This window comes from Trichechus manatus, unplaced genomic scaffold, assembly GCF_000243295.1.
Source record: "Trichechus manatus latirostris isolate Lorelei unplaced genomic scaffold, TriManLat1.0 scaffold00078, whole genome shotgun sequence".
NCBI classification, from domain to species: domain Eukaryota; kingdom Metazoa; phylum Chordata; class Mammalia; order Sirenia; family Trichechidae; genus Trichechus; species Trichechus manatus.
Window position 1 is genome coordinate 10,873,403 of NW_004444014.1, and position 17,978 is coordinate 10,891,380.

General features: G+C 50.7%; 1 protein-coding gene across 50 annotated transcripts in view; it reads left to right on the forward strand.

Moving 5' to 3' along the window:
• CELF4 (CUGBP Elav-like family member 4) overlaps positions 1-17,978 on the forward strand; it is a 343,629-nt gene that overhangs the window by 101,067 nt on the left and 224,584 nt on the right. For 47 of the 50 annotated variants that reach the window (XM_012556802.1, XM_023735393.1, XM_023735392.1 and 44 more), the window contains exon 3: positions 6,146-6,168. The exons of the other annotated variants lie outside the window; for them this stretch is intronic. In XM_012556802.1, the coding sequence (XP_012412256.1) occupies positions 6,146-6,168 (23 nt within the window). The remainder of the gene's footprint in view (positions 1-6,145; positions 6,169-17,978) is intronic. 50 annotated transcript variants of the gene reach the window in all.

The following is a 17,978-nucleotide window of genomic DNA, read 5'->3' on the forward strand; positions in this document are numbered from 1 at the left end:
GAGCCCCCCCAGCTCTGGGAACCCTGAGAGCTCCTCCCCATTCTCTGCCCAGCACTGCCAGGAAACGCTGACTCCTTTGGGGCTGGAAGAGTTTGACCTGTTAAGAGGGCTCTTCCCTGCTGTTATGTTTCCCCCTGAGGGCCAGAGAACCTCAGAAAGAGCGGGAGGGGCCTTAGCATCCCTCACTCCCCACTCCCATTTTGCATGGGCGACACAGAAGCCCAAAGGTCCACAGACACAGTTCTGCTAAGATGCCCTTTCGGGTCCCTTCTCATTGACAGCATGGCCTTTATCTCGGAGGTCTGTGATTGATAAATCAGGTAAAACCTTCCTAATTCAGAAGAGCTGGGGAGGACACCCATTCTCATTAGCATCCATATTATGGGATGTGCTCAGTGCAATTTGATTGCTTCTGAGTAGACACTCCACCAGTGTTTCCTAGTTAATGTCCTGCCAAACCTGCCTTAATGAACAGATTCAAAACATGTGTAATTAGCACAGTGACGGTGCAACAGAGAGGGCTGCTAAGCCACATGCAAACACTCTTAGGTAGATGACATATTCCTGCAGACAGTAATTTTGTCTACATTATTTATTTGCTGAACATTTTTTTTTTTTTTTTTTTTTTGCACCAGAGATTTTGCGAGGCTAACGTCTCCTAAAGTCCCAATTACTCTCTAGTCTAACTTTGTTGTTGTTGTTAGCTGCCAAAGTCGGCCCTGACTCAGGGCAACCCCATGCACAATGGAACAAAATGCTGCCCCGTCCTGAGCCATCCCCTTGATCGGTTGCCGATCAGACCATTGTGATCTATAGGGTCTTCATAGGCTGAGTTTCAGAAGTGGATCACCCAGGCCTGTCTTTCTAGTCCAAAAAGCTCCGCTGAAACCTGTTCAGCATCAGAGCCACACACAGGCCTCCACGGACAGATGAGTGGTGGCTACATATGAGGTGCATTGGCTGGAAGTCGAACCCAGGTCTCCTGAATGGAAGGCAAGAATTCTACCGTTGAACCACCAATGCCTCTTCTAGTCTGACATAAAGCCGTTGCCATTGAGTCAACTCCAACTCATGACAACCCTGTGTGTTACAGAGTAGAACTGCTCCATAGGGTTTCCTTGACTGTAACCTTTATGGAAGTAGATTGCCAGGCCTTTCTTCTATGGCACCGCTGAGTGGGTTCAAACCACCAGCTTTTAGGTTAGTAGTCAAGCACTTAACCATTTGGGTCACCCAGGGACCTATTAGTGGATTTGAAATTCACGAAGACTTTAATTCCTTAAGTAGTCATCATCTAACAGGTGGAACTTGTCATGGCTGAGGCTCAACCGATTATAGTCCCTTCAGAGAGCCTTCTGTGATGAGAGTGAGCCCCTATCTCTGATGCACCCCCACTGGGGGCTGTCCTGCATTATGAGGTATCAGGGTGGGCTCAGTCCCACTGACACCCCTCATTATTCTCCAACCCCATGGAGCTTTGCCATAGCTTTATGTACTTTAGCCTGCACCCAGGAACCCTGGTGGAGCAATGGTTAAGCACTCAACTGCTAACTGAAAGGTCGGTGGTTCGAACCCAACAGCTGCTCCGCAGGAGAAAAGACCTTGCGATCTGCTCCTGTAAAGATTTCATCCTAGGGGACCAGTGAGTTGAAGATAATGGTGATGGAATAATTTGGAAAAGGACAGTGAGAATAGCAGCACAACTGGAAGAACATAATTGATGTCACTGAATTGTACATGTAGAAATTTCTGCAATGGTGTATCTTTGGCTATGTGTATTTTCACCAAAAAAAAAAAAAAGGGCCTCCAAGGTCGAGAAGGGAGAGTGTTGACAGGTCATGGGGTTGTTAACCAATGTCATAAAACAATATGTGTACTGACTGTTTAATGAGAAACTATTTGTTCTGTAAACCTTCACCTAAAGTACAATTTAAAAAGATTAAAAAAAAAAAAAAGATTTCATCCTAGGAAACCCTGTGGGGCAGTTCTTTTCTATCCTATACGGTCGCTATGAGTTGGAATCACACACAACAACAGCCTGCACCCTGCCTGGGTGTTCCTCAAACACTTCCAACCCTTTAGAACGCAGCGAGAACCCAATTCATCACCAATCAATTGATTGAGATGAACCTGATACCTGGCCACTGTTGAAGCCCTCCCCAGCCCCTGCACATAGGTCCTGGAAACACAGTATGCCCCATCTTTCTCTGTTCTTTTTAAACAATTTATCTGGGGGAACTTAATATCTTCTTTTAGGATAAACTGAGCTAATGCAATGTGCTTGTTTTAATTTGCGAAGTTAACTGATCTAATTATCTGCGGCGTTTAGTTAAATCCTTGTGCCTGGGCCGGCTGCAGGTATGGGCTTTGAATCCTGCCAACAGGAAATCTCTTAAAACGAGCTGATCTAGCTCAGCAGGTCTGCTGGTATGAGGGATTTTCTAATAATGCATGAATTTATTAACAGCCAAAGATAAATAGAGGATGTATTTACATTAAACAAATTCACAAGGAACTGTCTGCTTTTCTCCCCAGCCCTCCCAACGGATGCATCCCCCAGCTCCTTGTCACTGTCTCTACTGGTAGTTGAGTTGAGAGCAACTCTGAGGGGCCCCATGTGACACAAAGGGGTGAATTCGCCTTGCAGGAGTTAAAGATCTGGAGTTTTTGTTGGCCCCAGACCTCAAAGGAACCAGTGATGTTGCTCAGCCCCCTAAAAGCTGCCGTAATCTTGGGTAGATAGCAGGTACCTCCACATAAGGAAGGAAAGTGATGTCCCATTGCCTCCTTGCTGAGGGCTACACTCGCGGGGGACCTTGGCAAGCTGGAGGGTGTCCAGCCTAAAGTGGGATAGCCTTCGCAGATTCGAGGTGTGGCCAGATTGGGGCACAGGAAGAGAATCTCGGGAGGAAGGTAGACGGGGTGAGCGGTGGTCACCCCACACAAGAAGTGTTATGAGGGCTCCTGGCTTCCCAACCCCCTCCTTCTGCCCTGATGCACTGGGAGCTGCCCCACCCCCAACCTAAGGCTCCAGAATTCTCTCAGAGGCTGGGCCTGGGACATCAACATTGGGCAAGGGGAGTGGAGTTATAACCCTACAAATTCCACCTGGCTCAAAAATACTATTAGGCAGTATTGTTTGGAAACGTGGCTGCAGGATCCTGCCGAGCAGCCAAAGCCACATTTGAAATGCATTTCCCATCAGCTGAGGCCCAGGCCCCCTGACAGCCTAAGTCCCTCAGCACTGGCCTGTTTTCAACCAGCATCAAGCTCTCGCTCTTCCACGTGAATGATCCGGGATGAAATCACACTTGCAAAGGCACGTGTAGAATAATGCACACACATGCAAAATGTACGTGTGCACGTCCAGATGCAGCTCCATGCACACGCTCAACATTCAAACACAAACCCACACCCCAGGGTTCCTGGCATATATGTGTGCACAAAGGTGTGTGTACAAAAACAGATGCATGTGTACATATAAACACACATAGGATGCCATATGCACGCACAGACACCCAGGCACATGCCCACATGTGAGCACACAAACACACATGTGCATACACACACTGTTTCTCCGGCTCCTTTGGAATTGAAAGAGAATGTAGCTCTGTAGGGACAGCTAAAGATAAACTCTTGATTTCTGATTTCCAGAGCAGTTTGGACAAGGTCCTCTGAAATGCATTAAAATGCTAATCACAGCATCTGTCTGAACTCTGGCAGCTGTGTGACTTGGGGGGAAATGAAAACAGAATGGATTCAGAGTCGGAAACTTCTCCTTGACTCTCCTTCCCTCCCTCTTTCCTTTGTCTCCCCACGCCCCTCCCTTGCCTGTCCCCAACAACGGACTCCACCCACCACCAGCCTTTGTGCCACCTCATCTTCAGCCTGGTTCGAAGTGGCCTTGGACTCTGCCATATCGATCATCCCAGAGTGCCGTGGCTCCCCAGTGCTAACAAAGCTACTGCCCTTCTTCTGGCTTGGGCCCAAAGTTCCCTCCATTGGAGTAGCCCCAGCCATACCCCAGGACAGACAGGGCCCAAGTTCCTCTGCATTTCGGAGAAATGGCCTCCTTCCACCATCAGGGCTCGGTTGTTCTCCTCCACCACCAGGCCCCAAAACTTCAGTCTCTCCCTTGAGTGATAGCAGCAAAAGTGCCTGTGGTATCAAGGATGGATGTCAAAAGAAGAGCCTGAAGAAGGCTCTATGTAACCCAAAGGAAGAGCTCAGTGATGGTGGGATTTCAGGTCACAGCCTTGAAAACCCTATGGAGCAGTTCTACTCTGCACACATGGGGTCGCCAGGAGTCAGAATCTACTCGACGGCAACTAACAACAAAGTGGGCAGGCAGAGATCCCTAGGTGGTGCAGAAGTTTTGTTCTCAACTAATAACATGAAGGTTGGTGGTTCGGGTCCACCCAGCAGCACCGTGGAAGAAAGGCCAAGAAAACCCTATGGAGCAGTTCTACTCTGAAACACATGGGGTTGCCATGAGTTGGAATTGGCTTGATGACAGCAGCTTTAGTTTTGATTTGATTAGTAGGCATGCCAGGGATAACCTTTTACCCAGAGCAGCTTTGTGACACCTTTGATGACATAGTGTGTGGACAAGGGAATAGGATGAGGTGACAGTCCATGCACCTTGCTGAGTGCCCTTCACTGACTCTCCGCCACTCACGGGTAACATCCATCCCTTGACCATTATCCCAGCTCCTCCCCACTCTTTCCCACTGTGACATCAAGATCAGTAACACCATGGCACTCTGACCTCCTCCTACCCATGCAGCTTTATACCCCAAGCTTTGCTTGGTTGGTTCTCTTCGCCTGACATTCTCCTGTATCCCAAGCTCCTTTCGCCACACCAGCCCTTGATCAACATTCCAAACTCAGCTCAGACATCACCTTCTCCAGGAAGCCTTTCCCCATCCCTCCCAAGCTGGATAATATGGCCTTTCCTGTGTTCCCAGAATTCCCTGGGCATTCCTTAGTTTGCCAGAGTGTAACATGGCCTCTTGACCTGTCCCTCACCCTAGATCATGAGCTCTTTGAGGACAGGGTCTGATCCTACCCATCCCTGTGGACCAAGCATTGGCACAAGGATTGGCCTGGTAGCTTCTCAGTAGCTGCTAATTGGAATGTGTGCGTGGGTGAGTGTGCACCGGAATCCTTGTGACCAGAGCTGCCTGCCGGGTCCCTCAGCAGCTCATCCTCTCTGCTGGACCAGGAACAGACTCTGGTGGGACTTGTGTGAGTACAGGCCTCACACCAGGCTCCCGGTGCCCACGCCCTACCCACCCCCACCCCGTGGAGATTAAGCTCCCCAGCAGACCACGGTTCCATTTTTCCTCTTAAGCATCAAACTGTCACTTCACTAAACACCATCTGGAGACTCCTGGCTTCAGCTCCTCACTTCTCCCAAACTCTTATTAATGTGATGGGTGTTTATTCGTTCTTACTCTTCTTCCGCTTCCTACAGAACATCTCAGCTCAGTGGCCTGCAGACATTCATCTTATCTTCGGGGAGCTCCAATCTGCTGGGGAGGGCAGCCAGCTCAGGCTTGGCTTTAAGCAGCTGACAGTGATAAAGGGCAGACAGAGAGAGTACCAGTGGGCCGGGCTGGCCCCTCCTGGAGCTGAGTCCCAGCCAGCCTGGGAGGGGGATGGTGGAAGGCGAGTTAGGGAAGAAACCTGGTTAAACTTGTTCTGCAGTGGCCTTCGACTCTGCCAGATTGCCCTTCCCAGAACTCCAGGACCTTCTGTGACTCTCCAGTGCTAAAAAGCAAACCCCTGATAATATACGTTCTCATGCCTCTCCTAGCACCAGTGGTTGGCCTCAGCCCCTGCATTCCCATCTCTCTGCTGCCAGCACCCTGTGCTCCTCCTTCCCTCCACACCTGTGCCCATGGTGTGGCTCTCATCTGGACATTACCCCTTTTCTGTCTCTGATCCATTCATGTCTTCTTCCTCTAGGCAGCCTTTCCTGACTACCCTGCCTGCACAGACTCCCTTCCATGGCCCTTACGTGAGCCACATGATTTCACTTAATGCCGTGTCTCAGTACTTTGTATCATGAATTTTATCTCCCTGAACAGATGCAAGACTTTCCTTATAGTGCCCACAGCACCCAGCCCAGGACGTGGCACAGTGGGTGCACAGTCAGTTCTTGCTGTCTTGAAGTGTGCCTGCATGGAGGACCACCCATTCCAGTCCTCTGCGTGGCCCAAGCTGGCACTCAGAGGCCAGCTTGCTTCCCCTGGTAGAGCATTAAGCTAATGCGTGTTGTGTCTCATTAGTGGCGTTCTGTTTGTGCCAGGGCCAGGCAATTTGATGGGTAGTTGATTGGATATTCTGTTTATTTATGGCAGGAAAAGCATTCTTTATTGAGGACTGGGCAGCATATTTCTGTCCCTATGGCACTAAGATCTCTGGCAATCATGCAATTATAAATTAAGACTAAATAAATAATATATAATAAGCAATAAAGGCAGCATGCCTCCCAGTAAGAAGCTCTGTCCAGGCAGACCGCAGCTTCTCTCCACGCCTGGGCCCTTTCATGAGACCCAGCAGGGTCCAACTGGAGAGAATCTGGCCACCCCAGGCCCAGGTTGGATCCCACCACCATGGTGAGCATCAGCCCCCATGGGCCTCAATCATAACACCTGTGCATGGGAATAATAATAACACCAACAATACACCTGCATTGATGGAAAACCTTTAACTTTTTTTAAGGGCTTTCACACACTTGATGTCATTGGTCTTCACACAACCTTGAGGAACAGAGGGCCAGTATTGTTGTCTCTGACTGACAGATGAGGAAGCTAGGTGAGGTCCATGGAGGGGAAGAAACCTGCGCAGGATCACAGGGAGAGGCGGCTGTGTACTGGAACCCCATTTGCTGCTCTTGTGGAGTTCTTGGGTGGTGCAGTTAACGTGCTCAGCTGCTAACCAAAAAGTTAGAGGTGCCTCAGAAGAAAGGCCTGGTGATCTACTTCTGAAAAATCAGGCATTGAAAACCTATGGAGCACAGTTCTACTCTGACAGGCATGGGGTTGCCATGTGTCTGAATTGACTTGAGGGCAACTGATTTTTCTGATACCCTTTAACCTTTATAGGCAGGACAGATGGGGAACAGAGCTGGAGAATATTCCAAGGAAATGAGGCTGATGTTGACAGCTTTCAAGGGTAAACTCCTAGCTGATTCTCAGTTACCTAAGGGTAAGGGTAGAGAGAACATCCACAGCTCACCTCAACGCTGCCCCTGTTCCCCACTCACTGCTGTGCCCCAGCAACCCCAAGCCTCTGGTCCATGTCAGGGTGCAGTTAAGCCAGTGAGAGTTTGCAGATCACCAGCTTCTTATTGGGCCTGGGGAGGCAGGGATGGGGCAGGCAGAGGGAGGTATAGGTTCTGGTTGTGGGAATGTGTCATAGCTGAGGACAGAGAATCATTGTGAATCATGGCCTGAAGTGCAGGTCCTCTGAAACATGGGGGTTGGAGGAGGTAGAGGGGTGCGAGGCCTGGCTTGAGTGCCTGGAGGAGGCTTCTAGGGGCCTGGGGGAGGCAGGGCCTTCTCTGTGTCCTGAAGGGCTTAGATAGACCCCAGGAAAGGCCATTGGAGACCTTTCCACCCATGTGGGATGCCATGTAGGTGGAGGACGTCAGGTCAGGGTTTCCTATGAAGTCAGTCTGTGGGCAGGGCTGCTGGGATGGAATGGGCCAAGAGAGCTGGGTATAAAACCCAGAAATAGGACTCTAGTCCTAGCTCTGTGTTAACCAGCCAGGGAAAACTGCAAACTGGGCTTCTCTACTCCCCGTCTGTGAGATGCTACCCCTCAGGGGCTGCTGGGACCTGGAGCACCAAGAGCTTTGAAATTCAGGAAGGGCAGTGATTCTCAGCCAACCCATCCTCAGAACACACCTCTATGCCCCAAACACTGGGCCACCTGGTGCCCCTGGGCCCACCCCAGGTACCCTAAGTCATGGAGCAGACATGGACAAAATTCAAATATTCCCCCATCTTAGTTATCTAGTGCTGCTATAACAGAAATACCACAAGTGGATGGCTTTAACAAAGCGAAATTTATTCTGTTGAAGTCTAGGAAGCTATAAGTCCAAATTCAAGGTGCCAGCTCCAGGGGAAGGCTTTCTTCCTCTGTCAGCTCTGGAGGAAGGTCCTTGTCACTAGTCTTCCCTGGTCAAGGAGCTTCTTATCACAGGGACCCCAGGTCCAAAGGACGCAGTATTCTCCTGGCTCTTGTTTCTTGGTGATATGAAGTCCCCCTGTCTACTTGCTTCTCTCTTTTAGATCTCAAAAGAGATTGACTTAAAACACAACCTAATCTTGTACATTGAGCCTTGCCTCATTAACATAACTGCCTCCAATCCTGCCTCACTAACATCATAGAGGTAGGTTTTACAGCAGGTAGGAAAATCATACAAATGACAGAATGGTAGATGGTCACACAATACTGGGAATCATGGCCTAGCCAAGTTGACAGATATTTTGAGGGGGCACAATTCAATCCATGACACCCCCCAAGGGCCTAAGGGTGGTCAAAGCGTCTCTCCATTCAGCCCCAGCCAGGGGCCTGGAGAGGCCTTCCTTCATGTATCCTGTGGCCAGGACCATGGAGAACACCCCACACTGGGGGTGCAGTGGGACTGGATGGTAGTGGGGTTCTGGAGGAGCCCAGGCTGGAAGACTGAGGGTTTACACGGGCAGCTGCGTGGAGTTTTGCTGCACAAATGCAATCTGCACTTCACTCGGCCCAGGCCCCTCTCCGGCCACCCCCTCCTCACTTACCCCTAGCCCTCCTCGCTTACCCCTAGCCCTCCTCTTCTCTTCCTCTTCATCCTCGGAAAAACTAATTGTCTCACTCACCAGCCTGTGCCCGGTGCTTTCGAGAGGTTTATGCATGAAACTAATTATGCACCACTAATTTGGGAGCTCGCAGCTTCCCGTTAATGTTCATTTGATTTGGGTTGTTCTGCTGAGTGGCATTTCTGTAAATATGCCACAGGGATGGGGGCCTCTCAGGAAGGGTAACGGGAGTTCGGGGTCAGGAGGAGGAGCCACCTGGAGGTGGCTGGGTGGTGCGCTCCACGCGGGGGAAGGAGAGGAGGGTGCCACGTCCATAATCCGGGGAGGCCTCTTTGGTGGCCCTGGATAGCCTGCCAGGAGGTAGGAATCTAGTTGTAAAATGTCACACTCGGTTAGGGTGGGGGCAGATTGGAAAGGTGCCCATAAAGGTACAAAAGGGCTAGGTTGGCAGGTGCACCCAGTGGGCGCCGTGCAGGGCAGGAGTGGACCAACCTTGTGCACTGGCCCTGCTGTGGTCTGTGAGGGGCCTTGGGCAGGCAGGTCAGGGAGAGGGTCTGAGAAGTGAGAGAGGGCATTCCTGACAAACTCCCTCCCAGGAAAGGGCCTGGGACCGGGCCAGGTCTTACTGTGGTCCTAGTGGGCTGGTATCTGAGGGTCAAAAGAAGGAACAGGGGCAGGCAGGACTTAGAGAAGGACCGTCACAGCCTTTGGCTCAGGTCCAAATACTGTCCTGTCTCTACTTCTGTCTCTGACTCTTGTATGACTCTGGGGAGGCTATTTTACCTCCCCAGCCTTGAAACCCTCCTCTGAAAGACAGCAAGAATATTTCCCAAATGGATCCCTGGGTTCTGCAGAGGTGTCAGGAAATGAGAGGTTTAAAAGATTTTTTTTGTGTGTGAAGTATCCAACACGGTCCACAAACACATGGGCTGCCCCTGGCCACACAGCAAAGGCTCCCCGCTGGCCACTCTGGTCCTTCCTCTCTGCTGGGCCTGCGACCAGCAGAGTCACACACGGCCTACCCTTAGAAGAGCCCAATGCTTCGTTTACTGCTTTGCAGTCAATGTCTTGAAATTCCTAATAATTTTTGAACGAGGGTATTGTATTTTCATTTTTCACTGGGCCCATGAATTGTGTCTCCGGTCCTGTCAGAACCACCTAGTTCATATGGACCATGTACTCATGAACAATGTTCTCTAGGGCCTTCTGTGTACTAACTTTGTCTCCTGGGAAAGGAGCTTCCTCCCTGAGGGCCAGGGCTGGGCCTGCTCCTCCCGTCGTACCCCAGACTGCACGCTGGACCCATGGAGTGTTCAACAAAGGGCTCTGGAACTTGGTTCTTATACAGTGTGTACCTCGCATCCTCCACAATAAGTCAAGTCGAATCTATCTGTTTACGGGCACTGCCTTTGTTCTCCTAAAGGGCCTGGCGAGCATCTCCAGCAGTCCGGCCTCCCTCTCGCAGCTAACGGGGCAGACCAGCTCCCACCTCAACACAGATGCGTGGATGTCGGTGCCTACCACATCGGCTTGGGAACACCGACAGCCTCACTGTTGACTCCAATCTCTGGTGGCCAGGGGCCCACCTGGCTGGCAGCTCAGAGATGGGGAACATCCAAAGGGGAGGGATAAGCAGAATCGATGATGCCTGTGGGGCCCAAAGACAGCCAGTAGACAGGAAGGCCTCCAGAGGGGCAGAGGGGAGGGTGGGGAGAGAAGATGTGACACCAAGGGCCAGCAGTGGGAAGCCTAGTCTTCTGCCTGAAGGGAATCTAGACAAACTGCATCTGGGGGGCCACTGGGCACCTCCAGATCAGCAACCCTCGTTTTTCCTGATCCCTGCCTGGTACCTCAGGTAGAGCCATAGAAGCTGTCCAGGACAAAGGCAACCAAATGGTTAAAAGGGCAACCTCCATAGCATCCTTTCACCTCAGCTGGGCTCTTGGGTGCTCTGGGGAGTCAATACTCATGGCAAGAGCGCAGCTCATTGCCTGGTCTACTCTGTTCCCGTTCGCACGGACCAAACATCTTGGGGCTGCAGTTCCCCATGGGCAGGGTGAACTTGTCCTCCCAGAAGCCCTTTCAGCAGTCCCATACGATCACCCTCCTCAGCCACTCCCAAGTCAGGTTTTGTCCTTCTGAGTGCCCTCTCTAATGGCCAGACACACTGGGTTCTACCCATAGTTCAGCTAGATGACCATGTGGCCTTGTAGCCAATCTCTTAGCCACTCTGGGCCTCAGTCTCCTTACCTGTGAAGAGCACACAATGAAGCCTTCCTTTGCGAGGCTGTCATGGCGGCCCCACACTGAGCAGAAGCTGCTACTGTGACACGGTGACCATTCTGCCCTTCCTCTCACCTGCACTAAAATCCTCCATCTTTGACAACAAAGCTCAGTCAAGTCCTGCATCTTGCAATGAATGAATTCATCTCCATGCCTGTGAGTTAACTTGTTGGTTCTGTGAGATTCTCTTGTCTTGTAAGCCACTGACGAGCAGGACCTGGCTGCCTCTCCTCCTCTGAAGGCCCACAGAGTAGACATCCAGGGAAGAGCTGCTGAACAGAATGGACATATCATGTGCATTACACATTTCATTCTCCATGCAAAGGATGCGTTCTAGTATAGAGCATTTGTTGCTGGCTTTTCCTTTCCCTGGTGAGATCTGAGTGTCATTTTTCAGCAGGCTTGTTCCATTCCCACAGAAAACCTTGGGAGACCCACCTCCCACATCCAAACAATGCACAGCTATTACTTGATGGTGACGCCAGGTTCCATTCGTTTCCAAGTCTGCCTAAGAGGCAGACCTCATGCCGAGCCATCTTGACCAGACGTCTGTGGTAACCAACACCGAGTAATGGTTCAAATGGTAACCAGCATTAGCAAATAGTTCCTGTGATAATTGCAGCCTAATTTGTGTGTGTGCACATGAATTAGCATTCATCTGTATGCCATTAGCACTCCAAATTATCTCCTGAGCAGCAGTGCTCGACGCGGGCCCTGTGGACAAAGCCAACAGTTAAACGTATCTAGAGCTCAATTTCTTATAAGAACAAAGAACAGGAAATGGTGTTTTAAGGAAGGAAAAAGTTCACTTCAGGCTCACTCAGTGGACCTGCTTCTCCATAAGCTGAACCTTGGTCATCCCAAGGGTCAGAGGCAGAAAGAGTCGGGAAGACCCAGATCTTGTGACTGTTAGATGTTGGCCAGGCAAGGTCCTCCGCTGGGACCTCTGCTGAGGTTCCTGGGAAAGAAATGAGAGGCAATTCAGGAGCCCCTCACCTCTCGCTTAGCATAAGGGCTGCATTCCTAGTTGGACTGTGGGGTGAAGCACATTCCATTTTAAATGTGTCCAGGGAGATATTTGAAGAACTCCTTATAAAGTGAGTGATTATCTCCTGACTTAAATTTTCGTATCACAGAGTCACTGTGAGCAAAACCCCTTAAGATCTCTACATGGACCCATTTATGTTCAGACGTGGCAAGCCCTGGGTGGTGGTGATGCTTAGGAAAATTCCTGAAGAAGCATGGTAACAACAGGATCAGTTTTTCTATTCCATCCCTCTTGGCCAGTACTGCCTGTCCATTTAAAATTCAACTGCCAGGTTTTTGTAAGAAGTATTTGGAAATTGCTATTTGATCTTCCTTCTGGTTTTCTGAAAAATCTTTCAATCTGTCAAGCCACAAATCACACCATTCAAACTCTGTCTTCCAGGGACATGTGTATTTAGAAGATTGTGTCCCCACAAAAGAACTCAGTTCAGCACAGAGTTCCCGAGTTGGTGCAGTGTTAGGACCAAGCGTGTCCAAAGGTGACCAGAATCAGGTGTGCCAATCCTAGCAAAGGACAGCCTTGTACAATAAGTGCCAAGACTGTCACCAGCAACCCAGGTTGCGTGAGTGCAGCCCACCCAACAAGACAGAGCTGAGTGAAGATAGTCATGCATCCTTGCAGCTCTGAGGCCAAGGTCACATGGCCCCGGGGTACAGAGTAGAGCTCTCGTGAACACCCCCACCCCAACTCGGGTCCAGTTTTCATTTCCCCCATTGCCAGGATGCCATGTCCATGAACTCTATAAATGACTGTAAATATGAAAGCATTAGGTCTCCATGCTAAGGAGAATGAATAAGAATGTAAGATCTTACTGAGCCAAAGGTGAGGAGAAGCCAGATACCTGGCTGGACATTGAAGAGCTCCGAGCAAAGATGGGAGAGTTAGTTATATAGACCATTAATGTTATAAGGGAAAGGGCTCATGGCATCTTGGGTTTAGAGAAGAAACTGAGTCTAAGCATTGAGCCATAATCATGAGGACACACCTAGATGGAAACGATATAAGTGAACTTGGCAACCATCATGGGGAGAATCCAAAACCCAAAAGTTCAAGAAAATACTTTTAAACCCGATAGCATGGCCCCACGTTCACGACAAATCACCTCAAGGCAGACAGTCCAGGAAAAGGGGATAGAATCAGAAAGTATCCCAGGGCCTCCAGCACTGATGAACCCTACAAGCGATGTCAGACTCTGCAAATAGCAACAGGTTCTCCGACCAAGATGAGCTGTGCAAGCAATAAAGGGTCTGCAAGAAGAGCCCGGCTCTTCAGCCAGCAACAAGCTTTGTGGATACTGATGAGCTCAGCCTACAGTGCCAGCATCTGCTAAAGACAATAGATTCTACAAACAGCAACAAATTATAAAGCTCTGCAAGCAAGTACTGACTCTGCAAACAATAGGCTCCACAGCCTTAACATAAGGCTCCATAGCCTCAACAGCTATGCGTTCTGCAAACAATATCAGCTCTGCAAACCCCAAGAAACTTTACAAATGGAAGCAAGCTTTGCAGATAGTGATGAGCTCTGCATGCAATGCCTGGTTCTGCTAACAATAACAAATTCTACAAACAGCAACCAGCTCTAAAGACAGTGAGGAGCCCTGAAGAAATGACTGGCTCTGCAAGCATCAACAGGCTCTACAAACATCAGTCAGCAAGGATGAGCTCTGCAAGTAATAACAGAGGTACTGCAAACTGTAACAAGTTTCCTGTGTCCTGATCCCCAGAAATAGCAGGTTGAAGGGCACTCTGTCTAGGCCAGAAGATGAAGTAACTGGTCCATGCATCTCTTCTTCCACATAGGCCCAGACATGATGATAGGGTCCTCTCTCCAATCTCATCTGTTTATGGATTGAATTGTGTCCCCCCAAAATATGTGTTGTAAATCCTAACCTCTATGCCTATGGTTATAATCCTATTTGGGATTGTGTTGTCTTTGTTATGTTAATGAGGCGGGATTAGTGTACGGTGTATCTTGAGTCAATCTCTTTTGAGATATAAAAGAGATTAAACAAGCAAGTTAGGAATCAGAGATGGGGGAAGAGAGATGCCAAGCCAAATTGCCCAGGAGCAGAAGCTCAGAAGAGATAAGGATCTTCCTCCAGAGCCAACAGAGCCAGCCTTCCCCTAGAGCCAGCACCCTGAATTTGGATTGCTAGCCCCCTAAACTGTGAGAAAACAAATTTCTGTTAAAGCCATTCACTTGTGGCATTTCTGTAGCAGCACTAGATAACTAAGACAGCCTCCAAGAAGAAGTCTCCACTAATGATGCATCTGGTTAGGGCAAAGAAAATTCTCGGAGGTAGGAATTTCACTTTGAAGGACGCGGGTGGAGGCGAGAGAGCAGATGCTTAGACGTTCCTATCGGTGGGGAAGAAACAGGGCCCTAATGAGAGGAAGAGCTGCCTAGAGACAGGGCAGCCTCAGCCACCCGCAGAGAAGGCAGCCACTTTAGTGGATACCGGGAAGGGCTCCTTGCCCAAAATATCCTGTTGTCTAGCCGACCTCTGATGCCTGAAATCCTGCCATTAAAGCTTACACTGTTAAAGCATGACCCTTAAAATGAAAATCACAACCCACCCACCTATTCTCCTGACACCCTCAGCCTAACACCTTGGTGTGAATCAACTTATCGTGTCCTCTCCCTAGTGACAGACATCCAAGAGCAGCGTTGGAAGGTGTGTGGGAGCCAAGCCTGGCTCCTTGGAGCATCAGAGAATACACCAGTGAGGGCTAGGGGAAAAGGAGGCGGGAGGGAGGCAAGAAGACAACTTGTGGGTCAGGCTCCAAAGCAAAAGGGTGACGGTTCACAGGACTGCCAGGCCAGAGCCTCCTGGGAAAGCTGGGATCAGAGCATGGAGTGGGGCCTTCTTGGCATCTCCCCAGTCACTGGGTGCCGAGGGGGAGAGAGGAGGGGGAGGTCTTCTGACTGTGGAATGTGAGGTCTGCTCTCAGGCTGAACTCCCAGCCCTTGTCAATAGCAGGAAGTCTTGCTCGGTTAATTAATGACTTATTCAGGCTGACCCTTGATCTCAGGAGCAAATCAAGGGCTTTGTGTGGCTCCTATTAACTCCCTGGATTTGTTCAGCAGCGGCCTGGGAAGGGGGTTGGTGGAAGCCTTCTCCCTCTTCTCTTATAAGCTCTGCACGCCCCCAAAGGTCAAACAGGACTCTCAGCCCTGGGTCCCAGGGAGAGTGTTCTGGGGGGAGCTTTCAGGAGGGATGGGGCATCATCAAGGGGTCCCCCTCAGATGAGGAGGAAGGGCCTAGTCCATTCAGCTCTGGCCCATGACATAGCTGGGGGCCACCATCAGCTGTCTACTAGAGGCAATGAAGGCACCATGGAGGCAGCTCCTCAGCCCCCAAGATGAACCAGAGACACTCAGAAGCCAACCGAGCTTCTGCAAGCATCCAGCGATAGGGCCAGCCCTCTCGCTCCAACTGCACCTTCAGGGTGGGGGCAGGTCTCAGAAGCTCCCTCAAGAGACATGCCACCCCAGGGAGATGCTTCCAGTAGGGGCCAATGACAGAGACCTAGGAGAGGGAGGTCTGTGGGACAGGCTCGAGCTGCAAGGCCCTGAGGATGGGACACTGTCATATCCAGGTCACGAGGAAACGAACGGAACAGTGGGGCGAGGCCTGGTTCCCCCAACGTGGAGCCCTGGGACTGGAGATTTCTGAGCCCCATCTCAGGCCATGCCCCTTGCCTGGTGAAAATGACTGGACTAGACTGGAATGAGGGTCTCTTCCCCCCACCTAGGCATGGCTACAGTTCATCAGAGGGAGCATCTGCAGGAGGGCATGGTCCTGACTCTTCGACTTACGGCCGTGTCACCTGATAGCCTGGGCCTCAGTTTCCTCAGTGTAACATGGGGGCTAAAAAAGACCCATCCTACCTTTGACCCAGGAGAATCCAATGCTTTGGACAAGATGCTGCCTTGTAGATAAGTGAGGGAGTTGTGTTCATCACAGAGTTAGTGGCCCTGAGCCCTGTGGGAAGTGTGAGAGGGTCCCCTTAGGGACCACTGCCCTCAGAGCTACAGGACTGCATGGGGTAGGGTGGTGCAGGCCACTTTTCCCAAGGCTGTGTATGGAGGGGCAGAACCTCACCCCCTCCTCAGTCCATTCAGGGCAGGGCAGAGCCCTGGGTCAGCAGAAGCAGGACTGTCCCTTCCAAAGCACGACAAACCAGGACTTAGGGAGCCCACTCCCACCAAGCACCACCATTGCGGGTGGGTTTCAGGGTAGAGATAAGACCAGACCTCTAAGGGAAGGGAAAGGCGGGTTCTTCCCTGGAGAAAGAGGGGAAGGCCCAGAGGCAACTTGGCCTGGGAGAAGCCCATGGGCAGGTGGGAAGCTGAAGAGGGAGGTGCGGTAAAAGGAGCAGGACCGAGGCTCCGGGATCCCCCAGCCACAAGTGACCCAGGGTGCTTATGGACACCCTCGAGGTCTTCAGGATGAGTTCAGAGGCTACAAGGCCATGACTCAGCAACTAGGAGTCACTCATCGCATTTCACAGTACTGGAGATACAAGAGTGAAGGAGATACCCAGCCCTCAGGGAGCTTCCAGTCTGTAAGGGGAGACAGACCAAAAATAAGGATGCAGCGAAGGCCTAAGGTGGAGAATCCCCAACCCAGTAGGATCAGGGAGGCCTCTCAACAGAGCCCTGGAGAAAAGAGACCACTCAGGGCCTATGCCTCAGTAATTCTCCAAAGTACAACCCCCTTCAATGGCCTGGCCACACTCACACCAGGTCTAGGACATGAGATGGCCCATCAGTCTGGTTCTGCTGCAGGGATCCACCCCCCATCCACCACCTCATCACCTCAGCCTGGGATGCTGAGATTCCTGGGGCCTGGGGCCTGGGGCGGAGCCACTCTCTGCTGGGACCTGTCAGCCCTGGTTCCTCAACTATGGGCGTGAACTGGGCTCTTGGTCCTTGCAAAGCCCCCAGGCACCTTCCTTCCTGCCAGAACGCATCACTGGGAGAGCGTGGGTGCTGCCTCCACAGCCCAGGCCCTGTGCCTTTCCCGGGAGGGTGGGAGATGCGGGTGGGTGGGAAAGGGTAAGCAATTGTGGGTTGGAAGCTAAAGAGGGGGAGGAGAGGGAGGAGAGGAAATAGAAAAATAAAGAAAAAACAGGAACTCTCACTCAGAAGAGCCCTCTGAACAAATTAATCCTACAGCTTTAAGACAAAGGAAGGGAAAAGTCATTTCCATTTCTTGAAGATGAAATGTTCTGGACCAGGCACGGGTTGTTCTTTGGAAAGCGTGAACAGGTAGACCTGAGAAGCTCACCGCCTCCTGTCCGCTCCTCCCGCCTTTAAATGAGCTAAATCCATAAAACTAAACGTAAGCAGCTGTTGTTTTAAGGAAATAAAAGGCGGTCGTATTAAAAAGCCCAGAGATTTTGAGTGGAGAGGGAAAGAAATACATATTCGAATGTGGATTTTTTTTTCCCCCAAAGTGCCTCTTAGCAATGCAAACCTTGGGAAGCCCTGGTGGAGAATGTGCTCCCCAGTGGGTGTGGGGTGGGGTGTCACTGCATGAAGTGTACAGCTGTGACTCCGGGGACGGGGACGTGGGAGGGTGCCGTGTCCTCCTAGCCACTGGCCTAAGTGAGGAAGGGGCCACTGGCTGTTAGTTAACTGTCGGCTGCTCTCCTCATTAGGGGCCTTAGCACATCCAGAGGCTATTTCCTGAGCCTGGTAAAGTGAAAACAATGTGTGTAGTTGACTCTTTAATTCCCAAGGTTAATCATGTGATTTAAAAAAAATATCTTTTAGTCTGTTAACAGCCTCCAATGGAGACAGTTAGTTAAACAAAGCAT